The 19,651-nt window shown below is 38.2% G+C and overlaps 1 protein-coding gene across 4 annotated transcripts in view; it reads right to left on the reverse strand.

Annotated features, from left to right (window-relative positions):
* Window positions 1–19,651, reverse strand: part of GPHN (gephyrin) — a 642,655-nt gene that overhangs the window by 47,321 nt on the left and 575,683 nt on the right. For all 4 annotated transcript variants that reach the window (XM_023517593.1, XM_023517595.1, XM_023517592.1 and 1 more), the window contains one exon: window positions 7,063–7,184. In XM_023517593.1, the coding sequence (XP_023373361.1) occupies window positions 7,063–7,184 (122 nt within the window). The remainder of the gene's footprint in view (window positions 1–7,062; window positions 7,185–19,651) is intronic.

Here is a 19,651-nt window from a genome sequence, read left to right on the forward strand (position 1 = left end):
AAAAAAAAAAAAAAATAAAAAAAAGAAAGAGAGGCTGTCTTGTTAATAAACTCATATTTGTTAAGGTAGAAAGAATAGTCTTTGTTAACCAATAGAAAATGAGAGACCTCTGCTGATAAAAGCTGAGAGAATGAATGCATTATGTTAACTCAAAAATTAAAATTGTGCATTTTAAACAGAAAACTGCCTACTTCCCTTATGCTTCCCATAAAGGAAGCAGGCAGTTCATAAAGGTAACAAGAACAAATTAGATTCAGTTCTAAATTCTCTTTGATGATTAGAAAATTCCTATTTCAAGAATATTAGGTAAGCAATTAAGAATTTAGGACATGTTGGGCTCACAAATTGGTAGTTACAAGGTTTTTCCTAAATAATCACTGTACTGTAAAGTCTGTCTTGACATTTACTGCTGGATGTGCCAGTTTTTATAAGAACCCAATTTGCCAGCTCAGGACTCGTTCCTCTTCTGCTTCTTGCTTTAATATGAAAAGGCAGCTTCACAAACTAGCAGCAGCAAGAGCAGGCAACTCAGATCCAAAACACCAATCTACTGACAGCCAAGCAAAACCAGCATGATTTGAGTGGGGCAGGCTTTTGTGATGGCAATTTTCCAGAAGAGGAAACCCTCTTCTTAATTATGGGTATTCCCTAGCCCTTTAGGCCTTGAAAGGCCAGTAGAGCCAAGTTAGCAGTTTGAAAGTTTTATTACTAAGCTGTCTTACAATTGATGTAGAAATATAAATAACTGAGTTGTTAAAAGCAGTTTTTGGGATTACAGAAGCTCAATTAATACTGGAGTATATTTAAAGTTTTCTCTAAGTTGATACTTGGATTATAATTACTGCTGTTATAGTCAAGAGGTAAATGTGTAAGATCTTTTGAAGTCTGAAGGAGCAGCTCATCAACTTTTAGAATTAAAAGTTTGCCAAATCCATTTGGAATACCCCCTCCAGATCCTTTTCATCAGAAATATCAAATGCATCACCCCAGCCCCAAAGCACTGCAATTCTGTTGTCAGTGCCATACTTTCTGGCCTGCTCCAAGGTTCTTGGACTTGCTTGAAGGTTTCTTATAAGATTCTTCTGGACAGTGTTGTACAGTTGGAACTTTAGGTTTCATGGAAAGAGAGGAGAGTGTAGGAAAAGACGGGCTGTCTAATCCTGAAGATGTACCCCTATTAAGTGCTGTGGACAGGGTGGTTACCAAGATGAATTTTATTCTAGCTTTTGTGGACCTTATAAACTGGTGGGAAACAAAACAACCCTGGCCCAATACTAACAAATCTATTTCACACTTTGTTTAGGCCTTACAAGATAGTAATTTCTCAAAGAAATTTTAACCAATACAAAAAAAGGCAAAAACAGAGAAGCACATATGTGCCCAAATGACCAACATCTTAACTAAGGTATTATTTCTATCCTCTGGCCACCACTGCCTTCGCTGTCACACAGAACTCTCAGTACTTATTCACCTACCATACTTTCTTATTTGTCTGTCTCTTCCCTCAGGCTGCATGGGAGGACAAAAGGAAGCTGACAGGTTATTGAGCCAGCCATGGGGAAAGACAACTAGGAAATCTATTATCCCATCTTTATGGTAGAAATGAGATGGCGTTTAAAACATAGAAACTCACATAAATTTGTACCAATTTGGAATGTCTAGGCTTGCCTGGTTTCATATTTGGGCTGTAGAAATAAGATTTGGGAGTGATTACCGTAAGGAATTAGAAGGACAGAGCTAAGGGTGAGCCATGGGGTAGACCTACACTTAGGGACTGAGCATAGGAAAAAGAGCTACAAAAGCCAAGAAAGGATAGATTGTAAATAGAGGGCAAAGATGTGGAAATAGTGTGCTGCTAGAGGAAGATATCAAATTGTAGGAAAGAGGCCTAATAATTGACTTTGTAGGTATTTTGTGTTTATATACACATACCATTTTGAGGCTCTGTAATCCAGATGAAGATAAATCCACACTGACACTGTTCTGTTCTATGTAAAAGTCTTCACAATTTCTCTTTTATCAATCCCTTTCTTTTTAATTCTACTTCCAAATCTGAGCTTAAGCTTGGGAACTTCCTAAAATATTTTTACTACTAAGCTGTAATTCCAGGATCTATGTCTATTTCAAAAGCCTTTGACTTGAAATTTATATTAGATGTGTGTTTCAATTTACTACATCCTTGCTACTTCTTGTCATCCATGTACGGAAAGCTTGGTATCACTTTGGAGCTTGTTAGAAATGCAAAATCTCAGTCTTGTCCACATTTGCTGAATCATAATCAGCACTTTCACTAAGGTTTCCAGGTGAGTCCCATAGGTACACAATCAACATTTCCTGGTGACAGACTACACAATGAACACACAAATTGTATTGGTCTCTTTATTTCTATTTTCTCTCCAGCATTAGCCCATACGATACATTTTTGTCAAATTACCTTTCTAAAATAGTAGTTTATTATGTCAATTCTGCTAAAAAGAAATTGCTTCAAATTTAACTGAATGGGGCACTTCTGCCTAAATTGCAAAGCCTTTTCAAAATCTGGCCTCAAATTTCTAACGAATTTTACCTACTTATTTTTTGACCTGAACCTCCTGTTAGTCTGGCCTGACCTTAGTAACTATTCATTTTACTTCTCTATATAGTATTAGTTTTTATTTCTCTATTTTTGGTCACTCCTTTTCCTACTTAGATTAACACATCCTCTTTTCCTCTTTAAATCCTACTTATTTTTTAAGTTTTAGCTAAAGTTGCACCTTTATAAAATGCCCTCTCATTGCTGTAGCCCAAGGTGACACTATTCTTCTGATATATTTAAATAAATAATATCTTGTTTCCATAATGATAGTGAAGAATTATGAGTTGTTTTGTTTTGTTTTATTTGGAGACAGAGTCTCACTTTGTTGCCTAAGCTAGAGTGCCGTGGCATCAGCCTAGCTCACAGCAACCTCATGTTTGTTAAGGCTCCTGGCTCTAGCAATCCTCCTGCCCTAGCCTCTGAAGTAGCTGGGACTATAAGTGCCCGTCAATATGCCCAGATAATTTTTCTATTTTTAGTAGAGACAGGGTCTTGCTCTTGCTTAGGCTGGTCTTCCCACCTTGACCTCTCAGAGTGCTAAGGTTATAGGCATAAGCCACTGTGCCTAGCCAGAATTATGAATTTTAATTTTAAGAAATTTAGATTCCATTTCCACCTCTGCTACCAACTAGTTGTATACTGCTGGCAAATTACTTAACATATCTGGGTTTTAAAATGTGTCTTTTTAAAGCAAAAACTAGGAACTTCAATAGTACGATGTTCCAAATAATATCAGAAAATATGACTTAGGAAATGTATTTTAATATATACATTATATTTATAAATTAATGCCTTTCAAATATAATTGTTAAGTCTCAGGTACTTCAAGTACCCCTTCTATAATTTTCACAGTGCCATTAAATTACCGTGTTTCTAAATAAAGGGTACAATAGCAATTGTACAACAAGCAAAGGCACAACAGCTCAAACTCAATTCAAATGGTTAGAAAGTCTTACTTTTCTATTTCACGTTGATTGCCAAAATTATGGTAAGTGATAAGAGTAAGAGCTAAAAAGTGGAATCATAAACAGCTTAACAACCAGACTCAAAACTTTTTAGTGACACGAATACAGCTGTCACTCCCTACCCTTATCTGTCATAGCTGAGTAAGGGGTCTGTACTCCCTGATATTCTTGAACCATTTCTCTCCCTCCTTTAAATCTTGGGTAGAGTTTCTCCTGACTGATTGTTTCCCCGGAGAGCTTTGCACAGAGGTTTCTGTATGACAACATTTGCTTTCCTTAGCAAATGGCTACAGAGGAAGAATAATGAAGAGGAGGACAACCTTTACAGAACATCAGCAGGCTGTAGATTAAATGCACCTTGTTTCCTTTGCTAAACTCCTAGCACAGATTTCCATTAGAACAGTTATAAATTCCTTCCTCCCACATTCTGCTCTGCTTTCTAAAACCATTCACTTTGAAATGCTTTAATACAGCATTCCAAGACTGAGAAAACCAAGATTTGCATCAATTGTTTTTTGAAAAAATTATTCTCATTTTGATATAAGGTGTTGCTATCAGAGAAAAAGGTATATGCTAGAGATTTGTACATTCTCTGAATTGCCTGTACCTGCTTATAATTTTGTTGTTCTTTATACTGTTTTCAAGTATGGTTTGGAGTTGAACATAACATCAACATTAATTTTGGAGTTGAATATAATATCAACGGTTTTTTTTTTTTTTTTTTTGAGACAGAGCCTCAAGCTATCCCCCTGGGTAGAGTGCCATGGCATCATGCTCACAGCAACCTCCAACTCCTGGGCTCAAGCGAGTCTCCTGCCTCAGCCTCCCAAGTAGCTGGGACTACAGGCGCCCGCCACAATGCCTGGCCATTTTTTGGTTGCAGCCATCATTGTTGTTTGGCGGGCCGGGCTGGGAATTCGAACCCACCACCTTAGGTGTATGTGGCTAGCGCCTTAGCCGCTTGAGCCACAGGTGCCGAGCCAACTTTTTTTTTTTGAGACAGAGTCTCACTTTGTTGTCCTGGGTAGAGTGCTGTGGCATCATAGGTCATAGCAAACTCAAACTCTTGGTTCATGTGATCCTTTTGCCTCAGTCTCCAAAGTAGCTGAGACTATAGGCACTGACTACAACACCTGGCTATTTTTAGAGACAGAGGTCTCATTCTTGCTTAGGCTGGTCTCAAAACTCCTCAATCCACCTGCCGTGGCTTCCCAGACTGCTAGGATTACAGGCATGAGCTACCCCTCCCAGGCAATATCATTAATTGTTACGGAATTTCCACCACAAATCAACAGTGTGGATTGGAGACAATTACATATTGGCATACCAACATATGGGCCTTCAATGGTGTTTTTGGCCTCTATGGTTAGATAATAGCAGTAAGTATAGCAGGTGTCCTCAAACTACAGCCCACAGGCCACATGCGGCCCACAAAGGACATTTATCCAGCCTGCCAGGTGTTTTTGCCGCCGCTGCCTGTCCTGTTTAGCAGCCGACTCATCCCGGGGCCCGCAATCTGGCCCTCCAACAGTCTGAGGGACAGTGAACTAGCCCCCTGTTTAAAAAGTTTGAGGACCCCTGATGTATAGCATATTAAATATCTTTTCTAAGAATGCAGAAATATAACAATTAGAGGGAGAATGGACAGAATTATAGTCCAGAAGAGCTTAGGATAAAAATGCTTTTACTTTCTAATACTTCTTACTACAGCTCACAAATGCACTTGGAGGTAGGGCCAGAGCCATTGGTAAGGGGGAAAACACTGCTAAAGAATCTGGAGTTTCAGGCCTACTTGCCTATCTGTGTGCTTTTAAAACTCTTGGATTCATCCTATCGCTTCTTAGAAGTTGATTTTTGTCTTTAAAAACCAATGCCAGGCACAGTAGTTAGCGCCTTTGTAATCTTAGAACTCTGGGAGCCGAGCTGGTGGACAGCTTGAGCGTAGGAGTTCAAAACCACCCTGAGTAAGAGTGAGACCTCATCTCTACTAAAAACAGAAAAACTAGCCAAGTATTGTGCCAGGCACTTGTAATTCCAGTTACTTGGGAGACTGAGACGAGAGGATTGCTTGAGCCCAAGAGTTTGAGGCTGCTATGAGCTATGATGCTATGGCACCCTATCTGGGTGACAAAGTGAGAGTCCGTCTCAAAAAGACAGAAGAAAAAAGTTATGTCCATCAGGATAGTTTTTAGGTGCTTGAAATTTATATGAAAGAATAAATTACTCAGGTCCAATTCAAATACTGAATCCCCCTCCCTCCATGGGTTCTTTCTATTTCCTTCTGAGGATTAGGGAACCTAAGTGATGCCAGTAACTTATACACTGGCTTCATTAGCATGGGCCCTAAGCTGGCTAGTTACTTAATAATAAACTTCTTTAGAATGACATTTGAAAATATATGAAATAGCCTCTACTTCAATGTTCTCAAGAGAAATAAAAAAATATCAGGAGGAAAGAAGAGAACTTTAAAAGGTGAGAAGACACAAAGGTACCTTTTAGTAAACCTGTGTCCAAGGTTCAGACTGTGTCCAATTTGACTACTAGATCAAGTTCAGAGCATACCATGAGAAATGGCTGGGGAGCACTTCTTAAAAAACACATTTGAGTACTGAGAAATACTCATCTTAAGGGAAGAGGGTCTATGCGTAATGAGCCTCACTCAATAACAGGTGATAAGTGAGAAAGGGGTGATTATGATGAAAGATACATCATGGTACTCGTCACTCAGATTTGTCTCCACTTGGCTGATGTCTGGGTATTATAAAAACAGGCATCACTAGATGCCTCTAGTGAACGGGAAATAGCAGCTGCTGGAACACAGCCCAGCAGCAGCCTTGTGTGGTAGTGGGATGGTCAGGGGCACAATGTAAGGATAGATAGCAGAACTCTTGGGTGGGGGACACAGCTATGAATGAATAGCGCAGATTATACACACTATGAATATAGTGTGCATAGGAACAGTACTTTTACCATTTGCTTCACTGGGAAAAAACTAGCACTATTAAAAAAGATCCCTATGGGGTGGTACCTGTGGCTCAATGGGTAGTACGCCGGCCCCATATACCAAGAGTGGCGGGTTCCAACCTGACCCCGGTCAAAGTGTAACACAAAATAGCCGGGCATTGTGGGGGGGCGCCTGTAGTCCCAGCTACTCAGGAGGCTAGGGCAAGAGAATCGTCTAAGCCCAGGAATTGGAGGTTGCTGTGAGCTGTGATGCCATGGCACTCTACCAAGGGTGATAAAGTGAGACTCTGTCTCAACCCCCCCCCCAAAAAAAAACCCTATGAGCATAACATACCCACAGGCAAGTGAAATATTTCTCCTATTGTTATAGACAAACTGAGAAAATATTTATCACTGAAGGACACAGACATCTCATAATTCTTTGGCTTCTGAAGAATGAGACAAATGAAAATTATGATATTAAATTTCTGTCTCTTTAGCAGCAATTCCACCTAGTTAGCATTTTAAATATTCGTGTTTGTACAGTAACTACTTTAAAAAATAAAATCTAATACTTACTTGTCTCCCACAATTCCCAAGTTGATTGTGGGGTAACCATGCTCCTGAATTGTTGCTAGGAGAGTTGAACGATTGCTGTCTCGAATCTTTCCTGGTAAGAGGTCATCTTCAGGATTTAGCAGCTACAAAGCCAAAAACCATCACAGATTATTCTTTTTAGCATAATCTTGCCTATTGCTAATGAGAAAAAGAAATCTACTAAATAGAATTAAGCATATCTAGCACCTACTATAGTACTTGGCATATAGAAAGTATATGCTTCAAACATCTTTTGAGTCAACATTAAAAGTGCAGAAGGATGAGAAAATGTTCCTACAGAAGTAAAGAAAACTGCAGACATTTGGATAGTGATTGAGCAGCAGGCCAAATGTCACACCTTTGGCCACAATAATTCTCTAGAATTTTATTGTGGGCTGTCAAGTAATTGGTTACTGCGACAAACTAAACAATTATCTTTTTTCCTTTCACTATTATTTACCAATTTGTCTTTCGCTGGGACACTTGAGGTAGTGACTATGTGACATGATATTCTCAAGTCTAAAGAGAATGATACTTTATCTTTTCTTTCAAGTTTTTTGATCTCTTTTCTAAAGTGGGGTCAACAGTATTAAAGAACTTAAACTTATATGAAGAAGAAGGAGACAGATTTTTTTTTAATTAAGTCAAATACACATAGATCATGAATACATTCATGCATATGTGGGGTACGATGTGCTGATTTTTTTAATACAATCTAATGTGGTTACATTAAACCAATCAACATAGCTTTCATCTCATTTACTTGATTATCGTGCCAAAACATCTATGTTCTACACTTCACAGGTTTGACTTGTACCCTTGTCATATGCTCCATAGGTGTGGTCCCGCCTTTTACCATCCCTCTGTCAAACCTCCCCACACCTTTCCACTCTATTTCTCTCCTTCATCCTGGGTTATAGTTGTGTTCTATCTTTCATAAGAAAGTGTGAGTAAATATAAGTAGGTTTCATAGACGTACTAAGTACATTGGATACTTTTTCCTCTATTCTTGAGACATTTTACTCAGGAGAATATGTTCCAGATCCCTCCATGTAAACATAAAAGACGTAAAGGCTTCATCTTTTTTAAGGCTGAATAGTATTCCATGGCATATATACACCACGATTTATTAATCCATTCACGGGGTCCTGATGGGCACTTGGGCTTCTTCCATGGCTTGGCTATTACGAATTGAGCGGCAAAGAATAATCTGGTTCAAATATCTTTCTGGCAAAGTGATTTTTGGTCTTTTGGATATACTCCTAGTAAAGGAATTGCAGGATCCAATGGCAGGTCAATTTGTAGATCCCTGAGTATTCTCCAAACTTCTTTCCAAAAGGAACAAACTAGCTTGCATTCCCACCAGCAGTGCAGAAGTGTTTCCTTTTCTCCACATCCACGCCAACATCTGTAGTTTTAGGATTTTGTTATATGGGCTACACTTACTGGAGTTAGATGGTATCTCAAAGTGGTTTTGATTTGCATTTCTTTGATGATTAAAGATGATGAATATTTTTTCATGTGTTTGCAGACCATGTGCCTGTCTTCTTTAGAGAAGCTTCTGTTCAGGTCTCTTGCTCACAGTGAAATTGGATCACTTGTTCTTTTCTTACTGATAACTTTGAGTTCTCTGTGAATTCTGGTTATCAGACCTTTGTCAGAAATGTAACCTGTAAATATCCTCTCCCATTCTGAGGTCAGTCTGCTTGCTTTACTTACTGTGTTCTTGGCAGTGCAGAAGCTTTTTAGTTTGATCAGATCCCAGTAATGTATTTTGCTTCAATTGCCCTGGGGGTCCTCCTCATAAAGTTTCCCCCCAGACTAATTTCTTTAAGTGTTTCTCCTGCACTCTTTCCAAGAATCTTTATGGTTTCATGTCTTAGGTTTAAGTCTTTTATCCAGTGAGAGTCAAGTTTTGTTAGAGGAGAAAGGTGTGGGTCCAGTTTCAGTCTTCTACAAATTGCCAGCCAATTCTCCCAGCACCATTTATTAAATAGGGAGTCTTTTCCCCAATTTAAGTTTTTGATAGGCTTATTGAAGATCAAATGACATTAAGTGCCTGGATTCATTTCTTGGTTCTCAATTCTATTTCATACATCTACCTCTATTTTTGTGCCAATACCATGCTGTTTTGATCACTATAGATTGAAGTCATTATAATTTTATAAAGTCTTGTGGCTTTTTAGCTCCATTAATCAAAACAGTTGCTTCAGAAAGAAATGGTGTGGTTATATTACTTTTTATTTTTTCACAGTAGGGTACTGACCATGTAAGATTCCCCTGTTATTAAGGTATTTTCTTTGCCATTCAGTTTTTCTCTGTTATTTTGCTGCAAATCTGAAGTCTGGTAGCTTGATTCCACCTAATTTGTTTTTTTTCTGAGTAATGAGACAGATGTTTTGTCTGATACTAGCAAGCTTAAGTAATACTTACCTACATACACCCACAATTCCATTACTTTAAATTGAACTGATCTTTAGAGGTAAATTATTTATTTATTTATTTGAGACAGTGTTTTATTTTGTTGCCCCCAGTAGAGTCCTGTGGGGTCATAGCTCACAGCAATCTCAAACTCTTGGGCTCAAGTAATTCTCTTGCCTTAGCCTCCCGAGCAGGTGGGACTACAGGTGCCTGCCATGATGCCCAGCTATTTTTAGAGATGGGGTCTTGCTCTGGCTCAGGCTGGTCTTGAATTTGTGAGCTCAGGCAATCTACCTGCTTTGGCCTCCCAGAGTGCTAGGAATACACTGTGAGCCACTGTGCCCAGCCTAAGAGATTTAGTATCTATTATTATGTCTATGAAGAAAATTAAATGGGCTTATTCTATATGAGGATGTTCCAGTGAGGTAGTTAGAGTACACAGTAGAAAGAACTTTAGATTCAGGTGGGGTTCAAATTCAAGTTGCCCAAACTCTTTCACATACCCCATACAACTTTAATTTATATATCAGTTTTAAGATATACGTTGATTTCAGAAATATTCAAAAATAAAAAAAAGAAAGTACTTCCTTGAAGTGAGAAAAATCTGGAACATTATTTAAGGAGGTTAAAGACAAGCCTGCGGTTTTCAGATGCTTGGGCTATTAATACGGACAACACTTCATGTATCAGTTCTCCCAAACAATAACCATTAGCCCCTTTAATCTTCTTTCTCTGGCTCATTAGTGATAACTATGTGGCCAGATTCTTGGCTTTATGTTGGAGAAGGAACTTTTCAACCGTCTTCTTTAAGTAGGCAGAAGAAAAACTCTTGACAATCTTATTTGGCATCACCTAGGAATCTTCCCTTTGAATACTGCACTAATTGAGTAAGATGCCAGTGGCAGCACCCATAGCTCTGTGGGTAGAGTGCCAGCCACATACACTGAGGTTGGTGGGTTCTGGGCCTGCTAAACAACAGTGACAACTGCAACAAAAAAATAGCTGGGCATTGTAGCGGGCATCTGTAGTTCCAGTCACTCAGGAGGCTGAGGCAAGAGAATCACTTAAGCCCAAGAGTTTGAGGTTGCTGTGAGCTGTGACGCCACGGCACTCTGCCAAGGGTGACACAGTGAAACTCTGTCTCAAAAAAAAGAAAAAAGAAAAAAGACACAAGATTGCAACCCACTTGCATCCTTAGTTATTGGCAGTGCTTGGAAAATTGCTATTGCAATACTAATATAGATTAATTTTCTGATCCTAATTAATAGTTATTGAAGTCATTACAATTTTATAAAGTCTTGTGGCTTTTTAGCTCCATTAATCAAAACAGTTGCTTCAGAAAGAAATGGTGTGGTTATATTACTTTTTATTTTTCACAGTAGGGTACTGACCATGTAAGATTCCCCTGTTATTAAGGTATTTATTTTCTTTGCCATTCAGTTTTTCTCTGTTATTTTGCTGCAAATGGTTCCAGAAATAAAATAGCAATTAGAGATCACTGGAGAACCAGTTACTTATCTGTAAAACTGACATAATGAAATAATAGCTAGCTAAATGACAGTATGGGATTTATAGTGCATTTTAAGTATTTTAAAAGAAAACAATACAGAATTAAATGAAAGCATACAAGCTGAATATATTAGAATAAACTCATTACTTTTCCCTTTAAAACTGAATCTTTTTTTTCTGTTATTATACTTCTAGTCATCTTGGGAGTGATGCTGGAAACTTGTTATAGTTAAAATATGAAAGAAAAAAATACAAAGGAAAACAAAACATAATATTAATTTCAATTTTCTGTTTTTGGTATTGTCAGTGGTGCCAGGATCCAAACACTTAACTTCTGATTATCTTTTTCCCTTTGTAGTCCACTCTTTTCCCAAAGGCCTCAATCATTAAGAACATTCTAATCTATTTCCTCCTTGACCCTAAGTTTTCATTCACTCTGTTATCACCCCAAACCAGTTGCAGGCATTTATTACGTTATGTCTGAATTTCTATAAAAGCCTTATAATTGGCTGCCTTGCCTACAAACTATTTTCTTCTGAGAAACATCAACTTGCAAAACTGTAGAATTACTTGTGTAACAGACAAACTATACCAAACCTGAACATGTAACTTGAGTTATCTTAAGTCAAATTGTTTTTAACAATTTTAACAACCTGATTTATATCTATCTACTTAATGCTATGTTATTTATAATAGTGACTACAAATAGATACTGCTGATTTAGCAGTAATCCCACACAGACTTATGTGCTCCAAAAGGTGAGACTGCTTGTTTGAGCAACTCACTTTATCTTACAAATTATGACCAATCTGCCTGGACCTTGCTTAATAACTTCTACCTTAAAATTACCCTATAACCAACACTGGTCCTCAAAATCTAAAAAGTACCCTTCAATAAACTTACCCTTTTGAGACATTACTGATATTGAAGGATAGCAGAATATGCCACCCCAACATGCCCTTTTGACATAAGAATTATTATTATTACTTTTCTAGGTAACATAGCCTTCATTTAATTTTCTTAGTTATTGTGTTAAAACGTTCATATTCTGCTCATAGATTCACTTGTACCCTTGTAAGATGAACCACAGACGTGAACCCTCGAATCCCCCTCCCTCCACCCATTTCCCCCCTCCCCCCTCCTCCCCCGTATCCTTAGGTTATTAGGTTATAGCTTTCATATGAAAGGTATAAATTAGTTTCATAATAGGGGTGTGTACATTGGATACTTCTTCTTCCATTCTTGTGATACTTTGCTCAGAAGAACATTCTCCAGCTCCATCCATGTGAACATGAAGGATGTAAAGTTTCCATCTTTCTTAATGGCTGCATAGTATTCCATGGTGTACATATACCACAGTTTGTTGATCCATTCGTGGATCGAGGGGCACTTGGGCTTCTTCCATGACCTGGCAATTATGAATTGGGCTGCAATAAACATTCTGATACAAATATCTTTGTTGTAATGCGATTTTTGGTCTTCTGGGAATATACCTAATAAAGGAATTGCAGGGTCAAATGGCAGGTCTATTTTTAGTTCTCTAAGTGTTCTCCAGATGTCTTTCCAAAAGGAACTTATTAGTTTACATTCCCACCAGCAGTGTAGGAGTGTTCCCTTTTCTCCACATCCACACCAGCATCTCTGGTTTTGGGATTTAGTGATATGGGCTAATCTTACTAGACTTAGGTGATATCTCAAAGTAGTTTTTATTTGCATTTCTCTGATGATTAAGGATGGTGAGCATTTTTTCATATATCTGTAGGCCGTGTGCCGATCTTCTTCAGAGAAATTTCTCTTCAAGTCCCTTGCCCACCCTGAGATGGGATCACTCATTTTCTTCTTGCTAATACGTTTAAGTTCTCTATGGATTCTGGTTATTAAACCTTTGTCAGAGACATAACCTGCAAAAATCTTCTCCAAAATTATTTTTGAGTTGAGAAGAAACAGATAAAGAAAAGTTCTCTTCCTTTCTCCAACTTGCCTACAAGCAGGATGAAACTTCACAAAGGTGTCCCTATACTGTTCTCTACTAGGAGAGATAAAAACTTGGGCATTTAGTGAAAGGACAACATTGTTAATAAATGATTTAGCAGATACATAAATATTCTTATCAGTCTGTAGATGGCACTAAAGGAATCTACATACCAATTTTACTAACTAGCCTTTAATCTATCCTTAGTTTCCCATATAATTGTCTTTCCACAAGTTGCTGGACCTAGAGATTCAAAGTCCTTTTCTTTTGTCTCATCGTTTCTTTAAGAATTTATTGTTCTTTTTTGAAGATGTTCTACAAGCCAGACTTCTAGGCCAACTCTTTGAGAGTCACTAATTTTTCCTTGGATATCTCCCATGTATATATGAGGGATATAAGTTAATAAACTTGAGTTTTCTTATTGTTATCTTTTGTTATAGGGTCTCAGCTAAAGATGCATAAAGATAGGGAAAAATTATCTTTTTCTCCCCTATATCATCAAGGTGATGCTTTCCTTTGCTCAGAAACTTACATATCCAGCTTTCTATGAAATAGAAGATAATTTCAAAAAGCAGATCATTCCAAATCTTATAGACAATGAAAAAGAAGAAGTACCCCCAAATCATTCTATTTCATCTGGATACACCTGATATTAAAATTGGAAAAAAATATAGTACTGTAAAGGGGAAATTACAAACATATTTCACTTATAAATGAGGATGGAATATCCTAGACAAAATATTAACAAGTTGAATTAAAAATTAATGTTTAAGTAATGTACTTTGGTCAAAATTAAATCCAATTTATGTGAGAATTAGTCACTATTTTCTTTTCCTTTCCCTCACCCCCTCCCTCCTTCTCTGTTTGTTCACCCCTTCCCTTATGCCCCATCATGTCATTAATTGCCATTAATTGTCCTCATATCAAAGTTGAATACATAGGATTCATACTTTTCCATTCTTGTGATGCTTCACTAAAAACAACATGTTCCATCTCCATCCAGGTTAGTACAAATGCGGCAAAATCTCCATTTTTTAATGGCTGAATAGTATTCCATGGTATACACATACCACAGCTTGCCAATCCATTCCTGGGTTAAAGGACATTTAGGCTGTTTCCTCATTTTAGTGATTGTAAATTGAGCTGCGATAAACCTCTTATTATAAAGCTATTGAAGCTATTTTCTTATTAAGATTAACCAAATGAAATTTAATATAAAACATTAATTCAATGTAAAATTTAAATTCCATATCTGAGATTATTGTCATAAACAGAAATTTGCGTAATTACTGTAAAAATCAAATAAAATCCTTGCTCTTCAGTTTTGGACTATAAGAAATCTACCTATCTATCAATATAGATAGATAAAGACATAATATATAGCTAACAGACTAAGATACACACACACACACACACACACACACGCACACTTAGATATAGATATCTAGATGATAGATAGCTACATATATAGATAAATACAGATGTACCGACTAGCTAGCATGAATGTGCTCTAAAGTAGGGCTGCTAATAATTGGTAGAAACTTATTCTGCTGTACTACTTGTTGCTTAATCAGCAGAAAACATACTATACATTGCGGTGGCCTCAGTGGGAAAAGAGCACACTCTAGTTAGAGGACCTACCAGTTCTTTGAGTACTGAGGAGAAAAAAATGGAGACAAGAGATTTGAAAGATACAAGGAGAATGAGAGTGAAAAAACAATAGAACTTAAACTAGTAGAGTGAGGACAGGGTTGAGAATAAAAAAGATATAAGAAGCCTGACCAGAGAGACTCCCTCACATGCCTCCAGATATTGCCCCCCTCCTTTTGTTTTTTGAGACAGAGTCTCACTATGTCATCTTTGGTAGAGTCCTGTGACGTCACAGCTCACAGCAACCTCCAATTCTTGGGCTTAAATGATTCACTTGCCTCAGCCTCCCAAGTAGCTGGGACTATAGGTGCCTGCCACAATGCCCAGCTATTTTTTGGTTGTAGTTGTTGTTTGGCAGGCTCGGGCTGGATTCAAACCCGCCAGTTCCAGTGTATGTGGCTGGTGCTCTAAGCGCTGAGCTACAGGCACCGACCCAGAAATTCCCCTTTTAAAAAACAGCAACATCATAGCTCATAGCATCCTCAAACTACTTGGCTCATGTGATCCTCCTGCCTCAGTCTCTCAGGTAGCTAGGACTACAGGCACATGCTACCTTGACTGGCTTTTTTTCTATTTTTATCTTTTTTTTTTCTTTCTTTTTGAGACAGAGTCTCACTTTATCACCCTTGGTAGAGTGCCATGGTGTCACACAGCTCATAGCAACCTCCAACTCCTGGGCTTAGGTGATTCTCATGCCTCAGCCTCCAGAGTAGCTGGGACTACAGCTGTCCACCACAATGCCTGGCTATTTTTTTTTGTTGTTGTTGCAGTTTGGCTGGGGCCAGGTTCGATCCCATCACCCTCGGTATACGGGGCCGGCACCCTACCCAGTGAGCCACAGGCACTACCCTATTTTTATCTTTAGTAGAGACGGGTTTTGCTATGTTGCCCAGACTGGTCTCAAACTAATGGGCTTAAGTGATCTTACTGACTCGGCCTCCCACAGTGCTGGGATTATGGCCAGGAGACACCACATCTGGGCCAATACACAATCTAAAAGAAGGAATACCCTTTGAGTTAGCAATTGTATGAATTTAATAACATAATAAAACATGCAAATAAATATGAATGTTCATCACATCACCATCTATTTTAATGGCAAAGTAAATGTCTAACAACAGAGTTGAAAATTATGAGCAACCCATAAAACAGAATTATTATACAGCTATAAAAGGTGGAGTACAGATATAGCTGATAATGAAAGATATTTGTGATAGCTATTTAAGTGAAAAAAAAAACAATAAAATAAAATTTATTTTTATAAATAGATATGTATTTATAAAGGCATAGAAATAATTCTGTATGACCACATAGCAAAATGTTAGTGGTGGTTTCTATTTTTTCTTTGCATTTCCCTACAATAGATATCCCTTCATGAAGATAGGTATTGTTGTCTTTTTTGCTTACTGCTGTATTCTCAGCAACTAAAATGATATTTGGTACATAGAAGGAACTCAAAATATATTAAGTAAATAAATGACTAAAACTAGATATAGTTTTAGTATATACTCCCCAAAATTTAAATCTGGGTCTTGAAGAGATATTTGTACATCCACGTCCATAGTAACATTATTTCAGCATTTCACAATAGCTGAAAGAGAGAAGCAACTCAACAAATCAATGGATAAACAAAATGGGTATATACATACAATAGAATATTCTTCAGCCTTAAAAAGGAAGGAAATTTTGACATGATGTAACATGGATCAACCTTGAGGACATTCTGATAAGTGAAATAAACCATTTAAAAAAGACAGTATATGGTTCCATTTATATGAACTTTCTGGAGCAGTGAAACTCACAGAAAGTAGAATAGAGGCTTTGAGATGGTGGGAGGGGAGAATTGAAAGTTGTGAAATGAATACAGAGTTTCAGTTTTGCAAGACAAATAGTTTTGGAGATTTGTTGTACAACAATATGCATGTACGTAACACTACTGAACTTACACTAAAAAACTGGTTCAAATTTTTAATATGTATTTTACCCCACATTTAAAAAAAATTTTAAAAAAGATCACTGATGGCTCAGTGCCCAGAGCACAGTGGTTATAGCGCTGGCCACATACCTGAGGGTGGCAGGTTCAAACCCAGCCTGGGCCAGCTGAACAATGACAACTACAACAAAAAAAAAGGCCGGGTATTGTGGCGGGTGCCTGTAGTCCCAGCTACTTGGGAGGTTGAGCCAAGAGAATCGCTTAAGCCCAAGAGCTGGAGGTTGCTGTGAGCTGTGACGCCACAGCACTCTACCAAGGGTGACACAGTGAGACTCTATCTCAAAAATAAAAAAATAAAAAAATAAAAAGGATCACTGATGACTCTGGTAAAAATAATTTCAGAGAATAATGACATTGTCATAAAAAAAGGAAAGTCAGCGGGGTGCCCGTAGCACAGTAGTTACGGCACCAGCCACATACACCAAGACTGGCAGGTTTGAACCCAGCCTGGGCCAGCTAGACAACAATGACAACTGCAACAAAAAATAGCCAGGAGTTGTGGTGGGTGCCTGTTGTTCCAGCTACTTGGGAGGCTGAGGCAAGAGAATCGCTTAAGCCCAAGAGTTGGAAGTTGCTGTGAGCTGTGATGCCACAGCACTCTACTGAGGGCGACATAGTGAGAGTGTCTCACAAAAGAAAAAAAAAAAAAAGGAAAAAGGAAAGTCATTATAGAGATAATCTCTGGGTAGTAGGAAGGAAAAAGACAGTAAGATTAGGTAATGGGGGAATATCAGGTTGCAATAGCCAAAGGAAGTTGAAGATGGGGACTTGAGCAGCCCAAAGAGGTCAGAATTTGGGCTACAGAAATGGAAAATTACCTGCATGTATTTGACAAGAAAGGGGGTAAGGATAATAAATATCAGAGGGGAGATTTGGAGATTAGGAGGTCATTGCTGTATCAGGAAGGCAGTTTCTGTAATAGTCAGGCACTACTCAGATTTGGGAGTTTTAAGAGAAAGTGGATAGTGAGGAAGGAATGGCAGTGGGTTTATATCTGTCTTTCAACAGATTTAAGAGTGAACAAACAGGAGGGGAATATTGCAGTAGTTCAAAGAGGCTACCAGGTATTTAGGTATAGATTTTCTTATAATAATGGTGAGCTTTGTATATTTGGATGTAAAAGGGGGAAGAGCCTTTAAAGAGAAAACGACATCAAAGATACAGGAAATAATTTAGAAACCAAAGATCCAAAGAAGGTGAGAAAGAGGGGCTCAAAGGTAGAAGTAGAATTGTTTTTAGAAAGTAGGCAAAGTGGCTGGGCACAGTGGCTCATGCCTGTAATCCCAGCACTGTGGGAGGCTGAGGTGGGAGGACTGTTTAAACTCAGGAGTTCAAGACCAGCCTGAGTGAGAGTGAGAACCCATCTCTACTAAAAATAGAAAAATTAGCTGAGTGTATTGGAGGTACCTGGAGTCCCAGCTCCTTGGGAGGCTGAGGCAAGAGGCTCACTTGAGCTCATGAGTTTGAGGATGCTGTGGGCTATGATGATGTTGATGCCACAGCACTCTACCTTGGGTGACAGAGTGAGACTCTGTCTCAAAGAAAAAAAGAAGAGAGGAAAGTATATTTTCCTTTTATATTGGAAGAAAGCTGAAAAAAACAGAAATTTTTAGGTAAAAGAAAGGAATCTTAATCTCATTCGGTTTGACAAAGATCTTTTTTTTTTTTGAAACAGAGTCTCACTGTCATGCTCTGTAGAGCGCTGTGATCTCACAGCTCACAGAAACTTCAAACTCTTGGGCTTAAGCGATTCTCTTGCCTCAGCCTCCCAAGTAGCTGGGACTACAGGCACCTGCCACAACACCGAGCTATTTTTTCGTTGTTGTTGGCATTACTGTTGCCAGCCCTAGTGTATGTGGCCGGCACCCTAACCACTGGGCTATGGGCGCCGAGCCTGACATGTATCCCTTTACTTTCATTTTTTGTCAATAAAGATGGTAACTCATCTGCCAAGATTGAGAAGGTAGGGTTGCTCTTTAAAAAGGTATAGAATATATGAATGAATTATTCCCTGGAGGAACATGCTAGGAAATCAACAGCACAGTTACAAGAGAAAAACTGAGCAACTTTAAGTGCCAGGTTGACATTAAATGGCGGAAATTTGTAGTGGGCCATGTAATCACAGTTCTGAGGATTTCTTCAGTAATGCTCTTCTGCTTGGGAGTGAAAATAGAGAAAGTGGAAGATAAAGTCATTTCTTTAGGCATTAACATGGTAAAGAATAAATTAAAGGAGTGAAGGCATCTGAAGTACTAGTGAGGGCAACTTTAAAGTGATGAACCATGGTTCTTTAATATGGGCAAGAAGCAAAGAACAGCTAGAAGAAAGTAATGGACTATCTCATCTGCTGGGTTTTAGAGACTGCCATTGAAAAGCCAGAGACAGGAACTGAAGAAAGCTCTATTGGGAGGCACTGAGGCACAGTGGAAAAAAGTCATTACAGCCACAGACTTAGTGGAAAATCAGTCTCTACCGCTTACATAAGACGTGTGATATGTTTTGTTTTTAAGCTTATTGAACCTTATACATAAAATGAGGGATAATTACATTAGCCTCATAGAGTTTCTAGAATTGTAAAGCACACAGCAATACTGATTATAGAAGACACTTAACTTCTCACTTCTTTTTTTCTTCTAAGGGAGGACAAAGTTTTAAAGATTCTAGTTTTTGTAACAGCAGTTGCTTATGGAAGCCATAAAGAAGATCATATAGAGATCTTAGACTTCATACATCTAAAGTTCAAACTTGCTTATACAGGCCTCTGTTATTGAGACAGAGAGAAAACAAGAGAGACAGAATATGAATAAATATGACATATTACAGAATATGGCTAACGTGACTAAAACGGTACTCTCAAAACTAGAAGACTCAGCATCTGATAAAGGAATAATTATTGCTAACAGTGTTAGTAACTAGATAACAGTCAAACAAGTTTGACTTTTACTGAAGATAATGGTAGCTGACCAACTGATGTCCAGTCTACAGACCTGTAGGTCACCATATAAAGTTTCAAGGGGATCAACACA

Source organism: Otolemur garnettii, unplaced genomic scaffold (assembly GCF_000181295.1).
Source record: "Otolemur garnettii isolate 467f Iridium unplaced genomic scaffold, OtoGar3 scaffold00115, whole genome shotgun sequence".
Lineage (NCBI taxonomy): Eukaryota > Metazoa > Chordata > Mammalia > Primates > Galagidae > Otolemur > Otolemur garnettii.